Genomic DNA, 21718 nt, shown 5'->3' with positions numbered 1-21718 from the left:
AGTGTGAAATTCCCTTTTGTGTTACGGTCCCTCAACTGCCGCTCAGCAAGGAAACACTGTCTGGGGAGAAGACAAAGAGAGGATTTTTGCACTACAAAGACTTTAACTTTGGAAGATACACACTCAATTTTGCTAACATCAACTGCTGAAGGTTCATATCAGCTTCAGCTGAACTTTAACAGAATAGTTCAACATTTTGGGAGATCTGCTTATCTGATCTAGCTGGAGCCAGCAGGCAGTTTTGTTAGCTTAGCATAAAGACTTTGAAACAGGGGGTGGGGCAGCCTGGCACAGTTCAGTGACAACAAAAAGCTCACTAATCAACACAAAAACTGGAGTGTAAAAACAATATGCTATTTCTTGACCATGACCAGTAATTGGCAACTGCTCCCAGTAATAGACACATTGTGTTAATTAGTGAGCTTTAAACGTGTTGCTAGGCAGATTTTTTTCACTCTTTGACTGAGCCAAGCTATCTGTTTAACCCAGTTTCCAGTCTTTTACACTAACCTAAATTGTCTGATGACTCCAGTCACATTATTTACCGTACAGATGAGAGAGTGGTATCAATCTTCTCATCTGACTCTCGGCAGGAAAGATGATAAGTGTATTTCCCGAAATGTCAAACTTGCTTTAAAATACATGTGTTCACAGAATGGGGACTGTGGATTTTGTCCCTCATGTCTTACATTGGAATCACTTCACTTGAATCACTTAAAAAGCCACCAGGATGTGCTAAATGACCCCATTTAGCACATCCTGGTGGCTTTGGGGTCTAAGAAGCTGGAACTGTACCATTCCCGTGTCGGGATACAGCCATGATCTCTCTCTAAATGCTAATAAACAAAAAAGTAACAAATCACTTTACAGTCAGAATGGACAGTAGGAGCTCTTTCAGAATTTCAAGAAAGATTTTTAATCAACTGTTTGTATTTAACTCCAGTTTGCCACATTGCCACAAGCTCTTCCCAAACCCAATCCCTGTGTGAAATGTTTATCTCATTTGCTCATGCATGCCACTGCTCGGGATTGCGAGAGGGTAAATACCACTGTGGATAAGAGCAGCAATTGCAGCCTCACGGCACCACTTGTGAGATTTCATATTGTATTTCGGGACTCTTTAATATTTGATGCACTCTCTCGTAAAACACAACAGAAGTAACATTAAATGTTTACAAATGATTGTGAAAGCAAACAAAACCTTGTAGCTCCGAAACTGAAATGTTAATGTAATACAAAAAGGAGATGCAGCAAAGCACAGGCAACACAAACATCACGTACATGTATTTTCACACACAAACGTTGGGGTGTTTACACCCTGCTGGGCTGTCGTGTCACATTCACAGAAAATGCCCGGTTCACCCATCCATCCCTCCATCCTTCCCTGCCGCTCACTTTGCCTCTTAAGGGATGAGGATGGGAAAGGCTGGACTAAAATAACCCGCAAATCAGCTGACATGCTCCACCACAGCAACTGTAACCACAGGGGCAGCTTCTGCATGGTTCTCAGGCTGCATCCGGAATTTGAACATTTTTTGCATTTTCTGTCTGTCGTCTGTGGCCACTGCTGTTCTGCTCGAGGTCTAGCCGTGATAATCTAGCTGGCATAATCCTGTGGAACCTCATATTTGAAAAAAAAAAAAAAAAAAGAATTGGGTTAGGGGTCTGTGAGGGGCTCCTGCTGAGCCACTGTGGGATGAGAGAGAGTTGCTTCATCTGAGATGAGGAGGATAAAACGACTGGCTCGAAAGGGAAAGGAACTGGCAGTGAGGCAGTCTTGGCTGATGACACAAGCTTGAGTCACTTTTTATGGATGCTAAAAAATCTAAATAGATTGGTTTGGTTCGCAGGTGTTAAGCTTCCTTTCCGCTTTTCATGTTTATGAGCTTCTTCTTGCCGACAAAATTGAGCTCATTTGCCTGCTTTTACAAGCCAGCGCCTCCTTGTTAATCTAGCCGCTCGAACTCAAACCTAAACAATTTAAATCTTAAGGAACGTGGTTGTGAATTTTACACCCCTATTATAGTTTTTTTCACTTTTTCCTCTCTGCCCCCCCTCTCCCCCTCTCTCCCACCTCCTATTGATCTCCCAATGCCAATGAGGATGGTGGAATAAGTCATGTCCACAGCACAGTAGCCACATGCAGGAATTTACCCAGCAACAACGACAGGCAGCACATACAGCAATAAGCAGCCAACAAGGCAGTTGTACACGAGCTGATCGGCTCTGTCAGTCAAAATCAGTACAACAAACCAGTAACTCATCCATTCATAAATACATTCACTCAGTCACTCAGTCAGTCTTCCACCACACCTGTTTCTTAGTGAATACCTGGTGGTGGTAACTGCCCTCCCTTCGATATGAGGTCTAAACAGAGAGAGAGTCAGAGGGACAAGGTCAGGGAGGGGTTAATATAGAATAGAATAGAATAGAATAGAATAGAATAGAATAGAATAGAATAGAATAGAATAGAAAAGAAATAAGGCATTTAATTAAAAAGACTAGATTAGAGGAATAAAGGAACGACTTGGGTCTATTTTGTGTAGTGTTGGCAATCATTCCCATCCAAATTAATAACATTGTTCTCACCAAATTCTATCAGGGATTGTAGCAACATCCCTAAAAACACATTAGACTGTGCAGGACACACAAGCAGTCATACAATCAGACAGCTTTTAAAGGACAAGACTATATTTTTTATTGATAATTGTTTTCCCAGTCAGTTATTTTGGGTTGACACACGGGAAACATAGTTGGGTTTTATCAAATTTTAAAAGCTGTTTAAAACCAGGACTATAAAACCAGCTATTACTATCTTACTGCTTCACTTTTGGTTTTCTTATAAAGCACTGCACAGCATTTTCAGTACATTTTGATGTCAGCCTGGTAAGTTTAATGACTCATTTAGTCAGGACATTTTGTCAGGGGCACCAGAAACATTGCAGATATGTTTTTTACTACTGCTCTGTTGAAGAAGGAATCTTTTACTGATGGTCAAAGCTGTAAATCCTCTTTGATCTGCGGATAGAAATATTCTGTGTATTGATTTATTCATAGCATTAGGGAGATTCCTCTGGAAGTTCATTAAAAGTTTGTGTGAAAAGCTTGACCTTAACCAGAGTGCGGCCAATAGCCGAGTTATCAATGCGTGTGCAGCCAGTGACAGGAAATCTCACTAGAGTGGGAATCTTATCATGATATCAAATGTGAAAAACACTTCAAGATTATGGTGTTGTGAACAAAGCTGAGCTTCTTTAAGAGCCTCTTCAGAAAACATGAGCGTGGCCAGCTTATAGCTTGTTTACCACTTCACTGACAACAGTGACACAAGCAGCTGTTGTTCAGGCATCATGTACTGTCCTGTGTCCAGGAGAACAAACTGACCTGTTCAAACCAGCTGGTAGGAATCTACTACACACATGCTCGTTTGAAATAATCGATTTTTATTTAAGCTCAAATGAGTTGGAGTGAATGCTGTTATGTGAAAGGGCCAACATTACCCTAAGGTTCACTTCCAGTACACTGAGCCCTGCTCATTTCCTCTCGGCCGATTAGTCTTTGCTGCATGCATGATTAGCAATGACCACGGGCTATTGGGCAGCGAGAAAACAGATGAGTGAGGCCCCCACAGATGGGCTTCAATTTTTCTGACCTGAAGGAACAACTTAACACAATCAGTTTGCTGTGTGATGTGTCACATATTCAGATTAGATTCAGCTCATGTGATCTTAGATCAACATTTTCACAGTAGAATAAGTTTCTGGGACATGCTACGACGATGGGGTGAGACTTAAGACCCCCAGAGTGAGGTTTTAGGTTTTAATAGAAGAAGAAGAAAGAAGAAGAAGAAAGAAAAAGGGTAGATGTTTGGAAAAGGCAGGTTAGAGACAAAGCTGACTGACTGACCAAGTGTGACAGTCTTACCTTGGAGCGTGTTTTGAAGGTCCGGAAGGCACCGGTTTTGAAGATGACCCTGTTCCTCTTACACAGGATGAAGGCCACCATGACGATCACCACCAGCAGCAAGAAGAGAGGCGTCAGAACAGCCATGATCCACAGGTTGCTGGGCGGCGTCTTTACCACAGCTACACACACATGCAAGGATAATTTGTTAGCATCTGATATTGCATTCAATCATTCCTGAGCAGTTTAGCCACTGAGCGACCCCTCATTGATCAGAGAGCACACATAAGATAAGCAGAAAAAACACACAATTACACTTTTAACCTCTTGTACACACCTCAAAGAGTAGTTTGTTATTTTGGGGAATACGCTTTCTCAGTGAGATTTAGATGAGATGGTCGACACCCCTCTCATGTCTGTTCTCTTATGTCTTGTTCTGAGTATTGAGCTTGAGCCAGCAGGCGGAAATCCTAGCTTAACATAAAGACTGAAAACAGGGATACAACTAGTCTGGCTCTGCCTATTAGCATCTCTAGCCTCATTAAAAAAATTCTGAAATGTTGCAAAACAGAAGAAAATGTAATAAAAGAAAATAACTTTATAGACCTGACATCAAGATCCAGAACTATGCTTTAGTGTACAACATGAAAAACTTTTTTAAATCTTAAGTTTTGAATATTTTCCCAATAACTTTTTCTTTTTTAGCTGCTCTGTCACAGACCAGTGTGCCTGAGGAATGTGTTTTCATTTTAAGGACTAATGCATTTTGTTTGTACTGAGCCTGTTAAGGTAAATACAATGAATTTTATAAGACCACTGTGTTCAGTTCCCAACCTGGGCACTGTTAGGAGGAGCTGTGAAGGGGCACTGATGGTTGTTGGTATCTCTCCAGTTTGTTAATTATAGATTCTGAGGAAATGTGAGGGAGAAAATAAGTAAGAGGGAACACTTTGTCCTCTCCAGCAGCTACAGTGTGAACATCCTGCTGCAAACGTTCTCTGAATGCCATTTAATAGAAATATTTTCTAGCTACAATCTGCTGAACTTAACATCAGATATCAGTAATGAAACAAAAATCTGTTGCAATCTTTGATTATAAGTTTATTACTTAGAATTTGCCTTGAGATTCTAAAGCTTTATTGGATACATAGTGCATTATGTAAATTTATGGAAAACCCAAATGCTACAGAATGTCACAGTGAGCCAGAACTGTTACGCTTGAGTTCAGCAGATAAACTCTGAGGAGCAGTTAAAATGCCAATGTTTTAAGCTGTGTGGCGTCTCTAAAACGGCTGTTGAATGAGAACTGAGGTCTGTGAGTCGACTGTGAATCTATAATATCTATGTATCATCTAAATACCAAACATATATAGTATATGAAAAGATCATCTGTGCAAATATGCAAAACAGAAAAAAGTCCACATACTGCACTGCTCTTATTTTTATGCTAATTATCTCTGTAGTAGTTAGACTTTACAATTTAACATCAAGAAATTATGCTTTCATTCAGAAACATTAGAATAATAAATATAAATAAATAAGATTTAAGTTTTCTTGTGATTGGGGTTAAATTGGTTACACTGACAATAATATTCTGATGTTTATCAATGCTTCATGTAGCACTTTCAACTACGAATTTCCAGTGTAAACAAAAGAGACAAGTGTATTTTCTTTGACAACACACTAGAATAATATGCTGTCATATATATCATTTACAGAATTCCATCAAGTGTGAGCCCAGGCATTGACTTACCTATATGCTATAGGTGCTCTAGTTGTTCACCTCATCAGTACGTAATGTGTGTTATGCAATATGATGTAATATTATTCATAATATTTTGGATTAAAATGAGAAACTGACTACAACTAATGTTAATCCTTTTGTTTTAGTATACTAAACTGATATCTGCCACTGTCTCCCTCTTGTGTGTTCATTGTCTGGCCAGATAGGAAAAACGCTTCTCCTTTTGTTTCTTTGTCAGTCATGAGTGTGCTCAGTTTGCTCACTGGTAGCTCAGTTTCTGAATAAGACATCAGTATATAGGAGGCCAGGAAGAACTGCATTACTTTGTCCTGTTGAATGTGTTCACTTTCAAGTGGTTTGTTTCTCCTGGACATGGATATTCGAGTAAATAAAACCTTAATTTGCATTGTCTCTTGTGCCTGACTTGCTTGGTCCCTCACATGAATAATGTGTAATCATGTTAACTATGACAATGGTACAGTAAGATAACCAGCTTACGCTCAGCCTGCACTTGTACGAAGTAGCCCAGGGTCAGAGCCATGGTCTGGGAGTCCAGACTGCTGAGGGTCTTGGCAGCGGTGGTTCCAGTGATAGGTGCTCCATTCAGCTGGGCGTAGTAAGTCATCTCTGCTGGTTTCTTGGGACCAGGCAGTCGACGTATGCTCACCATCTGGGAGAAGAGATATATAGTGTCCAGTATGTTTACATTTTGTAAAAAAAAGTGTTTATATGACTTTTGATTGGAATACATACAAATGCATTTCCATTCTGGAGTCATTCCGTCTAAATAATGTTTTAAGGATGGTTTATTTTTAAGATACATATCATCTATGGCCAGATTTAATGCAAAGTCCTTTTTCTCCCCTCAATGACAGTTTCAAAATCCCTGCTGTATCTACAGTGGCCCAATCAAAATGCAGAATCGGCTCTGTTACTTTGATCGCACTGAGCCATTTGCTGCAAGATAACTACACTTTGGGAAGACACTCGAGGATAAGTGAGTCACTTCAAATCTCAGTTTCCTTTCATCATACATCAAACACCTTTTTTTCTAATTTGACGAACACATCACACGGTTTAATCAAATCTGGTAATTTGATTTTGTCATAAAAAGAAGGGATGTGTGTTATTAAATGGCTGGATGATTTCTCCCCTGACTACACCCCCTCTCTCTGTCTTCTCTCTCTGAGCCTCTCCCTCCTCCATCTTTCCAGCCATAAAACTGGTCATCTGTGGCTTCCCATAAAACCTTGAGGGTGCGTGAGGCATAAAGTCCAGGAGGAGTCAATCGTTGTCTTAATTGGCACAATGTGGAACACTGGGCGGGGAAGTGACATGTACAAAACAATATACTTATAACAACCTTCAATTCAAGAACATTTTGGGAAATTTGCCTATTTACTTAGAGTGAGCAGCTCCACACTTAACACACAGACATGAGGTATCAATCTCCTCATCTCATTTTCAGAAAGAAAGCCACATTTCCCAAGATTTGTTTCTTTAAGTTAATTCATCACATCTAGTTGAATTCCCTACGATCATTATCAATGTATTTGATTACTGGTTACGTTGAAAGGATTGTTATTGTTGTGTGGCAAAGAAAGGACTGTTTTGAGAACTGTCCTTCTTGGTGCATTCAAAGACAATGCAACATCTGACACTTTGGACTTAGCGGTCTTGTGAATTAATCAAACATAATTCATGAATGTACTACTCCTCTGCAGTCTCTTCAGATGTCAGAGGGTTCTTGAAGGCATCAGCAAGGAGAGTCCCTGCTCATAACTGTCACTGGCGCTGTCCAGGGTGCTGATTCTGTAGCTGTCCCTGGTGATGCTGATATTCACACCAGCAGGCTGAAATCCCACTGGCAGAGACTGAAGTTCAATAGATTCCCTTGACTGATCCGTCTTATTATGACTGAAACCCTTACTTCATACTGTATACTAGTCTCTTTTAAAAAAGGCATAAAAACTTTTCTATTCAGGAAGGATTTTTCATCTTAACTCTTATTAGTATTTTCTTTATATTGTGTGTTCTATGTTATTAATACTGTAGCACTTTGAGTTTCACTATGAATGAAAAGTGTGGCACAAATTAAATGTATTATTATTATTTATTATTATTACTGTACTCTGTTGTTCCAGTTCCTTGTTCTGGGAAATGCCAATCAACCACCTCTCTAGTCAATCCTGTCCCTCCATACTTTCATGCTTAAAACTATTGGTATAGTTAACTAATGTCTTGGACAGTGTGAGTTACTTATTTCTGCACTTTCTGGAGGCGGGTTTTCTTTCTTTTAGTACCTTTACCTCTGCTAAGTCAAGAAAACTTTACTGTTCAAGTTGAGTAACGTTTTGAAAAGGGAAATTAAAAACATGCAGTTCATTAATTGTTCACTGTGATGGACTACCTGAAGTATGTTTTCAAGTCTCAAGTAAGTTGATTTTCTGTACTGAAACGAATAGTAACCAAGCTGCTCTAAGTGAAACCTTATCTTAATTGTAAACTTAAAGTCTAATGACTTTAATGGCTCTAGGGATGGCAATATTATTGTGTCAGTCAGTAGGTCCACCACTTGACAACTTTTAAATGAGTTGCCATGAAATTTTACACAGACATTCAGTGTCCATAGACGATGAGTCCTATTGACTTTGGTGAACCCCTGATATTTCCTCTAGAGCCACCATGAGCTTTTTAGTTCTTTGTTGAAATATCTCAACAGCTATTGGATGGATTGCTGTGGAATTTGGTACACATCTTCATGGACCCAGAGGATTAATTGTAATAACTTTGATTGCCTGACTTCTAACATCACCTAACTCATGACATTCCCATCAACCTCAGTTGTACTTTGTGTTTAGCGTTAATTAGCAAATCAATGCTCAAATCAATGAACATGCTAAACATTATACCTGATGAGCATCAACATGCTAGCATTATCATTGTGAACATGTTAGGATGCTGATGTGGGCATTTATCTCAAGTATAGCCTCACAGCAAAGCTGTAGAATCTCAAAGAGCACATCTTAAACTAACTCATATAAGAACTGAAAACTATCTAAAATGATTCAGTTTGCAAATATGTCCTCACTCAAAAAAATGGAAACTGTTTCTTTAAAAACTGTAAGTACTAAATAAACACAGAATAAACACCATCGTACAAGACCACTACTATCATCAGGAATACTCACAGTGACACAAAAAAATCTGTCTCCACCTACCTGTACAGTGTAGCCACCCACAGTGGTGGCCCGCCGGGAACGTGCAGTCCGAGAGCCCTGCCTGCCGGCCACCAGGAATAGCTCAGCCAGCCGCTGCTCCATCAGGCTGGCAAAGCTCTGATAGTTGGCCTCCAGGGAAGAGCTTTCCACATCCTGGATCACTGTGTGGAGAGACACGAGAGGACAGAGGAATTATTTAGGGGATAAAGAGGTGTTCAGGCAGGCAAAAAGGGGAGAAAGAGGAGAAAAAGAAAACGGGTGAGAGGATGGGATGAATGAAAGGTAGGAGAGTGTCAAATAGGGGCAGGGGAGAAAAGGACAGTATTAATGTTGAGAAGAACAAGGGAGGAGAAAGGGAAAGAGAAACAAGAGACAGAGGATGAGTGGGACATTAGATAGGACTGGATAATCGTCTCTTCCATTTAAAAGCTGCTCATCCAGAAACTAATATTACAGCTGAAGTGACACACAGATCAAACACTGTCTGTCTCTATTTCACACACACAGAAACAAATACAACCATGTATCGGTCTGCACACCACACACACACACACACACACACACACACACAGAGGTGTTTGCTTGCATCAATCTTGCTCCTGAGTGTGTCTCTTACTAGAGGCAATAAATGAGATAGAGCAGTGGACAGACTGCACACACACACACACACACACACTTCAGCATCATTCACACCCGGCCGTGATGTGATGTGAAGTGATCTCCCCCTCTGCCCCAGTCAGGAAGCTCTGAATTATACATCAATAGGTTTTCCCAGGAACAGAGCAGCTAAAGACACTCTGAGCACAGAGAGCGCAAGCGAGCAGGCGAGGGAGGGAGGGAGCGAGCGAGTGGGGGAGGGGGTGTTAAGACAGGGAGGGAGGGAGCAAAGGAGGAAAGGAAAATGTAGAGAGCAAATACGATTCTGCTGAATTGTGCAACAGCGAGTGCCAGGGCATTTAACTAACTGCTGTTTTGTCCGATCGATGCGGCTCTTGATTACCGCTGATCACCCAGTAGCACTTTTGCCTGTGTGTGTATGTGTGTGTGAGAGAGTGTGAAGAGCAATTTACCTGTTATCACCCAATAGTTCTTGGTTGCCATCGACGTGTTGAGATTATGGTATTCAAGGGCTGGAGAGAGAGGGAGAGACAGAAAGTTAAAGCTGAATATCTGCAGTTTTTAGAAAGCCTAATTTACAGTAAGACTTTTAAAACCACACCTGAAATTGGATTTGTAAAACCAGACCAGCTATTAATGATACTTGCTATGTATTACTCACCTTTTTGCACATTTTTACCCAGTTTTCTAAAAATATTTACCCCATAACCCTTTTTCTAATCTCTATATAAAAGTTTGAGGGCACATCTTGAAACCTTACATTGATCTTGGTAACATCATGGCTCCTGTTAGGGTGCCACAGGGCAGAAATGTGCTGCTAGGCCCCTACTGAACCCCCACCTCCAGCTATCTGTGTATTGTGTATGTACCCTGTTGCCTCCAAGTTCAAATCCAGTGCATGCTGCAGACTACAAACGGCAGTATTAAACACTCAGAAACCCAAAAAACAACCAGTGCTCCTTTGCTAAAATCCTGTATTGGCCCAATTATTTTTTTGGAAATACATTAAAAAAAGGCATTGTGTTATATTTAAGGTCTACGCATTTTTATGTTCACAACAGAAGATGTTTTCTGTAAATGGAGAGAATACTGGCCTCTACTGTTCCTACAAAGTGAGCATTATGAGTTGTTTGTAGCCTTGATGTTGGTAGGCTAGCATGACTGGTTCTAGTGTGTCTTTTAGAGTTAATCAGCTCTATAGGTGTTTGGGAAGTCCAGCAACTTAGAAGAGATTCTGGCAGCTTGCATAACATGTTTTGCTGTCACAGAGGAAATTAATTCCTATTTGAGTGAAAACGAGTCGAACGTGTCTCCTGATGTCTCTACTACAGAACCAGATTGAGGACCGAGTCATCTGTAAAGGAGGGTCACAGAATGGCAGCTCAAAAAGCTCCCCAAACTTGAACTTGAAACATGCTTTGACATGCGGCAAAATATGGAATTTTATTCTGACTGCCTTGTACTTGAACTGAAAAAACTTTCCTAACAGGACTAGTCTGAATGATATTGAAAGTTTACAATAGAACAACTGAATCCACTGGTTAATGCTAGCTCTGCTTGAAATGATCTAATGGAAATTAGAAAGGCAGCTTGACTATAGTTTGACACACATTTTCTTTTAATCCGTATTTGTATTTTTATTCAGCTGTGAGACATATGTTAAATATGGTAAACATGGCACCTGCCTACCGTGATAGTTTTTTTGTCTTCAGGGTTTAAATTTTAAAAAAAATAACAATGCAATGCAACACTGTTTGGCCAACACTACCATTACCCATACTTATTTGATAGCATCAGCATGAAACCTAATTGGAAAAACCCTTAAAGATCCCCTCCAGATATATGAATAATAATTTGTGTCTCCACAAATAAGTTGAATTATCTCATTATAATCCTTAAAATGGCATACCCTCCTTCTCCTCATTGAAAAATCCAGAATCTGTGAATATGCAAACATTTTTTATTTCAAAAGTTTAATTGTTGGATGCAGGATGACTCCTGCTTCACTGAAAGTCCATTCTCAGTGCTTGTCCACTGGAGGCTTCAAGTTTCCATATCACACTTGGTTATATTACACACTGGACCATGATTGGCTCTAAACTAGTTGTGATGTCACAAATCATGCTCACACTGTAGGTTCACATCTTCAACTCAGATTCAAGGTGAGCACAGACAGGCTTTCCTCCTTCGGCAGATAAATGTAAAAACAGCCTTCAAGTGTCAAACTCTGCACATACATCATTCTGCACAGTAAAGGTTGAACATCCAACTGAGGGAACAAGAAGAAAAACACATTTTTGAGTGGAGGAGGACTTTAGTAATGTTCTAAAAAAAAATGTTCTCTTTGAGACAAGTTTACATTTGATCAATATGATTTAAAGCTTTTTAGGGATCCATTAGAGCACTATGAATGTGACAGCAGTATGTTTGTGTGGCGCAGTGACAGATCTGCAGAGGAGGAGAATTTTAGTTCTGGCCCCCGGCACGGATGATAAAATCCGATTAAACACTCCTTGTCAGGTTTCATTATCACCCTTTACCTTCCTACCTCTCACTGTCTACTTCCTCTATCCATCTACACCACCTCTCACCCTTTCTTTCTGCCTGCGTGCCTCTGTGCCTGCCTCATTCCCTACCTGTTTACCTGTCAGCCTATTCTTCTCCTAAAACGCCTGCTCCTTTCCGTCCAACTGACTGTCTCCTTCTGTCTCTATCTACTCATCATCACTCCTTCAGTCCATCAGCCTCTTTCTGTGTCCTATTCATCCGTCAACCTATCTCTCCTTATTTCCCATCTGCCTGTTTCACCATCTGTCTCCACCTAACTCCTCCGAGTTGGCTGTCTGCCGAGAGTTGTGTTTAACTCAAGTCAATGGCGCTGCAGTGTTTCTACTCAGCTCTCTGACTGTCTGCCTGTCTGCTGCTGCCTCCCTCAAGTGTTTGTACACGAGCACATTTACATTCACTTAGTGTTTCTCCAATTTAAACAAGTTCACATTTAGCATTTAAGATGAACTGCACTGAAGTGTTAGGGTTCAGACTCATTCAGTGCCCTTTACAGAATCTGTTTCAAGAGGAGCAGCTCAGGGGAAACAAATATGATTTTCATCCACACACCAGCTGGAAAATGAAGTTGCATAATTCCCCTCAAAAAAGAAAAGACAAAGAATAGGCTCCTGCCCCATTCTAATAATAGAATGACTTTTTATTCTCTCCATGATTGATCTGAACTGCATCCAGCTTGTGAGAGCCTTATATTTTCTTTCCTTAACCACCAGTCTTGGTCATGTCCATTAAAAGTAAGTGATGTCTGAAATGATGTCTTTTGTATTCTCAGCAGCAGATTGTTTGGAATAAAAAGAATAAGACCTATTTCTTTGGCAAGGCCACTGAAAGCTTCCAGAGTTTGGCTCAACAGGCAATAAGACTCAAATATCATCAGCAAAGAAAGACATCAGATTCTTGATTGACAACTGATACCATGGACAGTTTCAAAATATCACAGCAATAGCCACTTAACTCCAAATAATCTTGCCATAAAACAAATATAAATAAAAAAATGATCATATGAACAGTGCAAAAAAATGACCCTCTAAAATTAAGAAAAATATTGAGTGTGAAAGATCAGTGAAAGCTGAAAGCACCAACTGCTAGTCAATGGCTGAAGAGCCTCTCAAGTTGCCAGACCATGGACAAGCTGTTGTATGCTGCAAAAGGCCACTTATAGACATTCCTAAAAATATGAAGATTTTTTATACACTAACTGGAAACCAAGACATCCTTCCAACCCCGTACTTTCTGGTGAAGTGAAATAAATTTAGTTTATGTATGCCACTCTGATGAACTAATTAACTATACACAATTTCTCTCTTAATGTTTTCTGTTTTGTTTCACTTTTTATGTCCTTATTTATTGTGGAAAAATATGAAAACCAATAAATATGTCCAACCAAAAATGAACTTAAATGAAGGTTCACTGTGGCTTTTTTCCAGAGAAAACTAGTGTGTGAGCCTTGAGTTATGATTTTTTAAAGCCAGACAAATATTGTCTAAGCAACAGAAATTTGCAAGTAGCAAACAAAAAATGCACCATCCTGAAATAAAACATTATGTATTGCCTTCTTAGCAGTGTATACATTTGAATCTGCTGTATAGCTGAGTGGGGACGTACTGTTTATCCTCCAAAGTACAGATCATGACTGAATCTCCTGCTCATTGCATGGCACAGTGTACTCTCCAGTTAAATGTTTACATGTTGTAGACATGCATGCAGCTGCCCACATTGACCCATCTACATGTAAACAACCACTGAAGGTCAATATTCAGACCGCTTTGATCACATGAGAATTGATCATCCATCTGTGCTCTCAGTATAACCACAGTCAGTGTGTCTGTACAAGTACATGTCGGGGCAATTAACCCCGATCACTGACAGGACATTAATTCATTTTATCATTTTATATGATTCCATAAACATCCCCTCATCCTTCTGTGATAAGTAAAAAAAGTTGTTTTTAAGGGAACAGACAGGGTTTCCGTGGTGATGCCGAGTGGGTTTAGATGTGACTATGTGAAGTGTGATGTTTCAGCCCTTTGGGTGTTGAGAGCACACACAAATAGATACTAATCTAATCTCACCAGGCTAAAATTAGCTCATTCAAGGGGCATGGACAACAGACTGCCTATGGCATGATTCAGATGATAGGAGTTGTACAGCTGTTTGCCCTTTTAAAATCTCACAGATGGCATTAGAGACTGGAGTGCAATACAAACAGAGCTCTTGTGGTTCATCTATGAGGACTATGGTCTTTCATTTATGTCTGCAATGTCTTTTAATAATTGGAGTCAAAACAAACACAGTGTCCAAGTGTACTGCTGCATCAATCACTGTTTGCTGGTGTAGGGGTGTGAATTGGCCAAAATTAGATGTCATATCACAGAATTATTGCTCATGGGGCAGATAGTGAAAACAATAAAGATAACAAGATTGCTCTGAACGGATCTAATTTGGCCTACACCTACTGTAGGTAACTGAACACCACGTTAGTTTAGTCCTGTAAACATTCAAAATTTTGCATTATGAAAAGTATGCATTTAATACAATGTCATACCTCTTTTGTTTTGTTGAACTTGTAACATTTAATTTGCATTAGCCTATATGTTTTGTAATGCTGTCAGGGTTATAGTTTTTATCAACATAAGAAAATGTTATATAATTGTATGTATATTAAAGGAATAGGTCGACATTTTGGGAATCTCAATGTATTTCTCTCTGAGAGTTAAATGAGAAGATCAATACCACTGTCATGTCTGAGTGTTAAGTGTAGAGCTAAAAATGGGAGGCTATCGGCTTGGCTTGGCTTAGCGTTAAGACTAAAAGTATGGGGGAACAGCTAGTCTGGCCCTGTCCAAACTTCAAAAATTAGAAGGAGTTAGGTGTTGTCACTGTTTCTTCATGGGCAACGGTTTATCTGTTCGCCAGCACTTCAATGCAGTGTCTCCAGTGGTTGCCATGTGACCTCACTATGACGACAACACTTCAGGAATTCACTGCACCCAGCTGAGAAATGGTTACAGAATGTAACTCCCCCTAAAACACAAATTACTTTTATATTACTATTTGTGTATGGATTAAATGAACGAGGTACATTGTGCAGTGAGCTTTAGCGGTGTTAATAGGAGGATTGTTTTCAAATTCATAAACAACCATGCTAGCTGTTTCTCCCTGCTTGCAGTCTTTTTGTCTCTTTTAGCCTCCTAGCTCTTGCTCCATACTTAAAGACACAGCGTAATTCAGAATACATTCTACAACAAATCCTGTGTTCCATTGTTAATTGTTTAGTTATCTCTTGTTAAATGCAAAATATATGTTAAAAAACACTTTTGAGTATTTTGTATCTTTTTTTCTCTTTCTGTAAAAAAGGAAAAATATAAATCATTTTGAACTCGGGTGCATACTCATAAATGTATCCAATCAAATGGTGACTAGCTAACCCTGCATATCATATAAAACCGCACTAGACTGTCGGTTGCAGTAGCTAGCAGAGTGATGTATTAGGAGGTGTCTGTCCTCTCCTCCTCTGTCTTCTGATCTGACAGTGTAAGTGAGGGAGGTGGAGGTACACTACAGCTCTGTATAGCTTTGTAACTTTGTATTGCCAAGCCATGTTCACTTTTGAGTGATCCAGTGATATGTGAAGGATTTGATTTAAACCCCTCTCTTAACTATGCCCTGTCCATATGTTCCATGTCATGTAGCAGAAGCTAAAGACACTCTAACTGCAATTTCACTATGTCTGAGACGTGAGATGTAACTCTTGGAAAGAAAGTAAAGAAGTGTATTTTGTAAAATGTCAAACTGTTATCCTTTAACCGTCTCTGCAAAACCTTTACTGTCAATGTATTAGATGTGTTTTCCTACAGAGTCCTCCCCTCATAAGAAAGTCAATGCTGTCTTGAAGCACAAGATGGGTCACACTTTTTCAGGTTTTTTACCACCCTAAACCTAACAACCCTCTGGATGATGGCATTCTTTATTTGCCCAACTATCCATCTTGACCTCTTCCATATAAGTATGCAGTAATAGGATGCCACACACCCTGTACTGAAATAAATGTATAGCCAGTGGTGTTAATCCAGGCAACTCCAAAACACATTTGGAAAACAAATGAGTTGGATATACGTATTTTGTAGGAGACAGGGTTGAAACCAGACATTTCTTGAGATCATAGTATAATGTATAATCTGACAGTCGTCTTTGCTTGCACAATATAGAGTAATTCTGAATACCCCCTTCGAGAAGCAGGTCAAACATACGCTAAGTCATGAATCATGCATTGCCCTGCAGTGGACTCAATGGTTCTCAGCAGTCAGTGTTGAAGAAGGCACCCTACATATGCTATGTAAGTCTGTCTCAGCCCAGAAGCACACTGTTAAAGAGAACGAGCAGGACAACAACTGTTATGTAATGACTATAAAATTAGCATGAAGAGACTGGACTCTTCTTAATGTCCAGTTCTGTGCAGTGAAGAAAACAAACAGCAGCAGTTGCCTCATCACTGTGAAAACTCAAACCAAGACTCACTAGGTTGGACGAGGTCATGTTCTACCCCCCCGCCCCTTTCAACTCAAAATATCTTTGTTCCCCCCATGTCAATATTTAAATCCTTCACTGCTGGCCACCTTCTTTCCTAACTCCAACCCTTGTCTGGTGAGCCTTTCAAGACTGAAATAAAGCCTTGAGTGCAAAAATCTTTTTTTAGGATTCAAGCACAGCTCTGAACACGTATTCCTCTCCTTTTACTGCTCATAAAAACACATGGAGATGGGATGTGGGCACAGTCTCTATCCCTGATTTTGTGTTTTCAAGTCAACCTTCACAGCCTCAGGGTAACACTCAAGCTAGTTATAAAAATATGGCTCCCTCAGACTTTCCTGGCAAACTTAGTGGATTCAGGGTTTTTTGCTGTAATGATATTTTAATGCGAGACGTACATCAGCACGTCTAAGTCGATTATTAGTGCTGTCTTTACCTCAGAAAAAAATCATGCGAAAGGTGCAACAAAAAGGAGGAAGAAAGTAAGAAAGGAAGCTAATACTTTGAAGTTAAATAGATGATGAAAATTCTAACAAGGATTTCGATGTCTAAAAAGTCAACTTTTTAACTATAAATGAACACGACTTTAATAGAGAGAGCATCTTTCTGGTTTGTCAGAGTGAGTTTTAAGTAACACCCATTAGGACAACATGATGTCAAGTCAGTAGAATGTCGACAGATCCGGATCTGCGATGTGCTTCAGTGCTGTGAAATGTCAGTTTGTATGGAACTTAAAATGACAGCCATAAATAATGTTGGATTTGACAGTGTTATGGAAATGAGCTCTGGCACTTAAAAGTTGATGTGTTAGGCTGTTTATATAGCTAAACAAATTACATAATTGCATTAAATGTTCAACTGTCAGAACCATGTGCTCCATTCACAGATAATTGCTGAATTTATTTTCACTTACAGCCCTCTGTGAATGATTAGAAATTTATCATAACTGTCTTGCTGTGCCTCTGAGAAGATGACCTGGAGGTACATCAAGTGAAAGAGTACTGAGCACCCTCACTGAATTCTAATTTGTTGGCTAGAAACCATTAATTGTGGGTTAGACAATGCTAGCCACGTCTTTATGTGTTGCCAAAGGAGCAAAGCAACTCTTTGTTTCTGTGCTTGCACAGAAGTGAGCCATGAGTGAGGAATGAAATGTCCACAGGCTGTGGTGCCAACTCATGTGGCTGCTGGCTGCTCCAAATATCCGGACAAGTTGCCTGATGACCTCACTTGCTGATTTGCATATGAATATATCTTTTTTAATATGAAAAACTCTGTGATCATCAGACCTGTTTGGATTCAACATAGAATAAAGTAGAACACTGGTATCCACCATAACAATTAGCTTTTATACATGTACTGAGCACCTGGATGCTGGGGTGGAGGTGGGGTTCTTTATGTAGCAGCATCTAAAACAAAGTAAACATTACTCTGATGTATTTGACATGTTGGGTGAAGTAATTCTCATGTTTGTGTTTATATGGATACCTTTGATAAAGTGATGTTTATATATTTATATATTAATGTGTATATTGTTGTATAGTCTTTTATCTTTTAATCAACTCAGTTTGTAGTGTAAGCTTCTATTAGTGCAGCATGCTGTTTAATCAGAAATCATTAATTAGCTACACCAGCTAAACATGAGCGCACTCTCCTGAAGAGATGAAGAAATGATGACCAACCATTGAGCTGAGGTCACAGTCAAATAAACTGATCATGAATTAGATCTATGTGGCACATGTGCACATGTCTGACTTGAAACTCAGCATCTAGGGTTCATCGTGGGGTTACGTACGCTCAGCGATGACCAGGGGCGGGTAGAACAGGAAGTAGCCCACCAGCTCAGCAGTCAGCTGGTTGAGGAGGCCGCTGGAGATCGTCCCATTAAGAACTGCGTCCTGGTTCTTCACCACATACACCAGAGAGACTGACGGAGAGCCCGGCTCCTGGGACACACTCTGGATCTGACAATAAACACACAAACACATCAATTCAATATTTTATTTGAATAAACCATTTACTAGGTTACTATGTGCCCCACAGGGGCAATACAAGAATTATTTTAAAATTCTTTACTCATAGCACACACAAAAACAGGCAGCAGTGGGCACATGTATAATTCAGGCATTCATACAGAAATATCTATTGGTATTATACCAAATGTCTAAGATGCCCATGAAGAATGCATAACAGAGCCCCAGACACAGTATGACACTTTGAATGAACAATGTTTTTTTCCAAATATAATAGGACCTGTGTGGTGCTCTGAAAATAATGTGACTGAGTCACCGTAGTAAAGTGGATGACGATACAAGATACGAGGAATTCCCATCACATTCCTCCATGAATATAAATATTTCAGAGCATAAATTATGAATCGACCCTATATCTGCCTCTGCTTGCTGAGACCTACTTTATGATTATGATGGCGTGTGCATGTATATCCTGCAGTCATGAGAGTACCTTGACAGCCAGAGAGAAAGTGATAGAAAATGAGAAAGAGAGGAAGAAGCGGAGAACAAGAGGAGCAAAGAGAACTGAAACTGTTTAAGCATAAAACAGCACCGTAGAGGAACGAGCTTTGATTGTGTCTCCAGAAATAAACCATTATGTGCCTCTGCAGTCACTCCCTCCTGTAAGTGTAAATTGCTACCAAAACTGTCTTGACTTTATGACCTTTTATTGAAAAATTACGGCGCAATTTTCTGTGTTTTATGTGTTAATTTGCAGTAAAACAACAATGTGGCCGTAATGTAGCCATCATGTAAAAACTTGTGCTGTTCTAAGTGTCCAGAATTTCAACTAGAGCTTGAGTGTTCACGTTAGCCTGATTAGCTTACTACATGTAAATATGACATAATTGGTTGTCTGGATTTCGCTCTTAAAATAGCCTCCATGAAGTCATGCATTACCTCCACGGTGAGCCTGTTGTAGGTTTCCAGCACTTTGTCCTGAGCCTCGTCAAAGGCGTTCTCCAGCCTCTGCTCCAACATCTGGACAAAACTGCATGAGTAGATGTTGTCTGTCGGGCCAACAAACCTCAACACTGGGAGAGGGGGAGGGTGGGGGGGGGCAGACAGGAAATTAGATTTAGAAAAAGTTTAATGGAAATGCATGTACAAGCTATCTGCTGCAGAAATACAAACTGAAGCAAAAGAGGGAAATTATTTAGAGATAATCTATTTAATCAAGCTGAATATGGAATCTGCATCTGGGACTGTGGTTATGGTATTAATGAAAGTAGCGCTCTAGATAGATGTTGTCCTAAGCGGAGAGAGAGAGATAAAGAGGATTATCGCCGCTATCTAGAATGAGAACAACTAAAAAGAGTTGTTGTCTGTCAGCGTCATTCAGCTCTGCACTGGGGAGGAACAGGGTAAACAATATTGAGTCCATCAGCAGATTATGGAAGATGTTATTAATGTTGTCGCAGTCCTTTTGCCGCAGACAGTTACCCTCCATTCTCTCGATGCACTCTTGTCTTTCCTTTCTCCATTCTTTTTAAAACCTTTAAATGGACAGGGATAGGAGAGGTGGAACAATATTCTGACCTAAATTCAAACGCTGTGGTGCTTATGAGTGCAGGCTCCATCTCCCAAAAACAGGCATTAAGACTCTATATCCCTCACTGGTCTCATAGTCTGCAACACATTGCAGGCACAAACAGTGTTGACCCAGTTGGTAATCTTATGCAAATTATGCTGTGGCTGGTAAATTGGTATACACTGAATTAATGGTTTATGGGCTAAACAAGATAGAAATGGATTTTTTTTTCCTGCCTCAAGTGTTCACTTCACATACAGTTCACCCCAACATGGAAAGAGTCTTTACTACAGTATACATTACACTAAAAACAATGAAATATGTCATCTGGCCATGTATCATAGTTCAATGTATTATGGACACAGCTCAGAACTTTACTGTTCCCCTGCTACTATGTGTAGGATTTCAACATTTCCAATTTCTCCATCACTCAGTGGTAAAAAGTGCTTTTTTTAAGGTTTGAAAAAAAAGATCTTATAATAACTGACATTTTCTATAAACTAAAACATCATCAGAATGCTTTAAACATAATTAACTGGGCATTGGAACAAGCTGTTACCACAACATTGGGGGCATATTGTCACCACAAATGAGACAGGAATTAGCTAAATAATGTGCTATTTCCTAACTGTGGAATGCAGTCAGTTCAAAGACCTTTAATAATGTTAATTTATTGGCCTGACAGCAGCTGAAGGGACGTATGTGTCGATCTTAACACTCATAAATTACAGGTTTTCCAATGCTGTCAGAGTCATTGTTTTTGATAGAGACCAGCTGGATGGGTTTAAACTATTCACATGAACTATGCACCCATCTTGTACCTTTTATAGGAATAGATGACAGTCTCTACCACATCTGCTGTGTATCCTGATGTGACAGCAATAACTTATGAGTTTGTTTTTGTATGTTGTTCCCTGTAAGAAACATGACTGTAATACTATGCATTTGTGCGTGAGCGTGGTTTCCATGGGAACGCAGCCGTCATTCCGTCTAGGCTTTCATCATACGGAAGTGGGCTAGGTTTCATCTAAACTACGTTGGAAAAACAATAGACACGTCCAACAATCACTCTGCTTTAAGTTCTGTGTTGTTCTCTACCTCCTCCTGAGAAAATAATCTGGGTCTCTAGCTGCTAAATGCTCCACTATCTTCCCCAGCATATGTCTGCTGTTTGGTGGTGGGCAGGTGGTGAACAGTGAGAGTTTTTTGTGCTGAAAACAGCTTCCTGCTGCAGTAGTGAGACTGAGACAAAACAGTGAAGTTGCAGGCTGTTAAACCAAAACAATGAAGACACAAAAAACAATCTGTAGAGCTGAGGGATAACTCTCTACCAGCAACCTCTTTCATATAACACGTAGGCATTAAACCCATTGTCAATATAAAAATATTGATTAGTGCAGCTTTAAGAAATTATATTATGTAAAATATCTACATTCTTAGCTACATAAATCCTACATAAATTCTGTTTAGTGAACTGAATCGAATCTGAGCAACATGATTTTACAAACTAAAAATTCTTAGTTAAAAAATGCAATCTGCATATTTATCTTTTAAATAACAATGTGTTAATTGCAACAATTTTCCTCCCGTTGTT

At 39.7% G+C, this 21718-nt stretch overlaps 1 protein-coding gene across 4 annotated transcripts in view; it reads right to left on the bottom strand.

The window, feature by feature from the left end:
• Positions 1-21718, bottom strand: part of kiaa1549la (KIAA1549-like a) — a 103673-nt gene that overhangs the window by 33025 nt on the left and 48930 nt on the right. For 3 of the 4 annotated variants that reach the window (XM_067588888.1, XM_067588889.1, XM_067588891.1), the window contains exons 6-12: positions 19494-19627; positions 18377-18545; positions 9939-9998; positions 8869-9029; positions 6146-6317; positions 3925-4085; positions 2332-2367 (exon numbers count right to left, since the gene is read on the bottom strand). In XM_067588888.1, coding sequence (XP_067444989.1) covers positions 2332-2367; positions 3925-4085; positions 6146-6317; positions 8869-9029; positions 9939-9998; positions 18377-18545; positions 19494-19627 — 893 coding nt within the window. The remainder of the gene's footprint in view (positions 1-2331; positions 2368-3924; positions 4086-6145; positions 6318-8868; positions 9030-9938; positions 9999-18376; positions 18546-19493; positions 19628-21718) is intronic. The other variant, XM_067588890.1, reaches the window with a different exon arrangement.

This window comes from Thunnus thynnus, chromosome 5 (genome assembly GCF_963924715.1).
Source record: "Thunnus thynnus chromosome 5, fThuThy2.1, whole genome shotgun sequence".
NCBI classification, from domain to species: Eukaryota; Metazoa; Chordata; class Actinopteri; order Scombriformes; family Scombridae; genus Thunnus; species Thunnus thynnus.
Note: the sequence above shows the minus strand (reverse complement) of the source record. Positions and strands in the feature narration are given on the sequence as shown.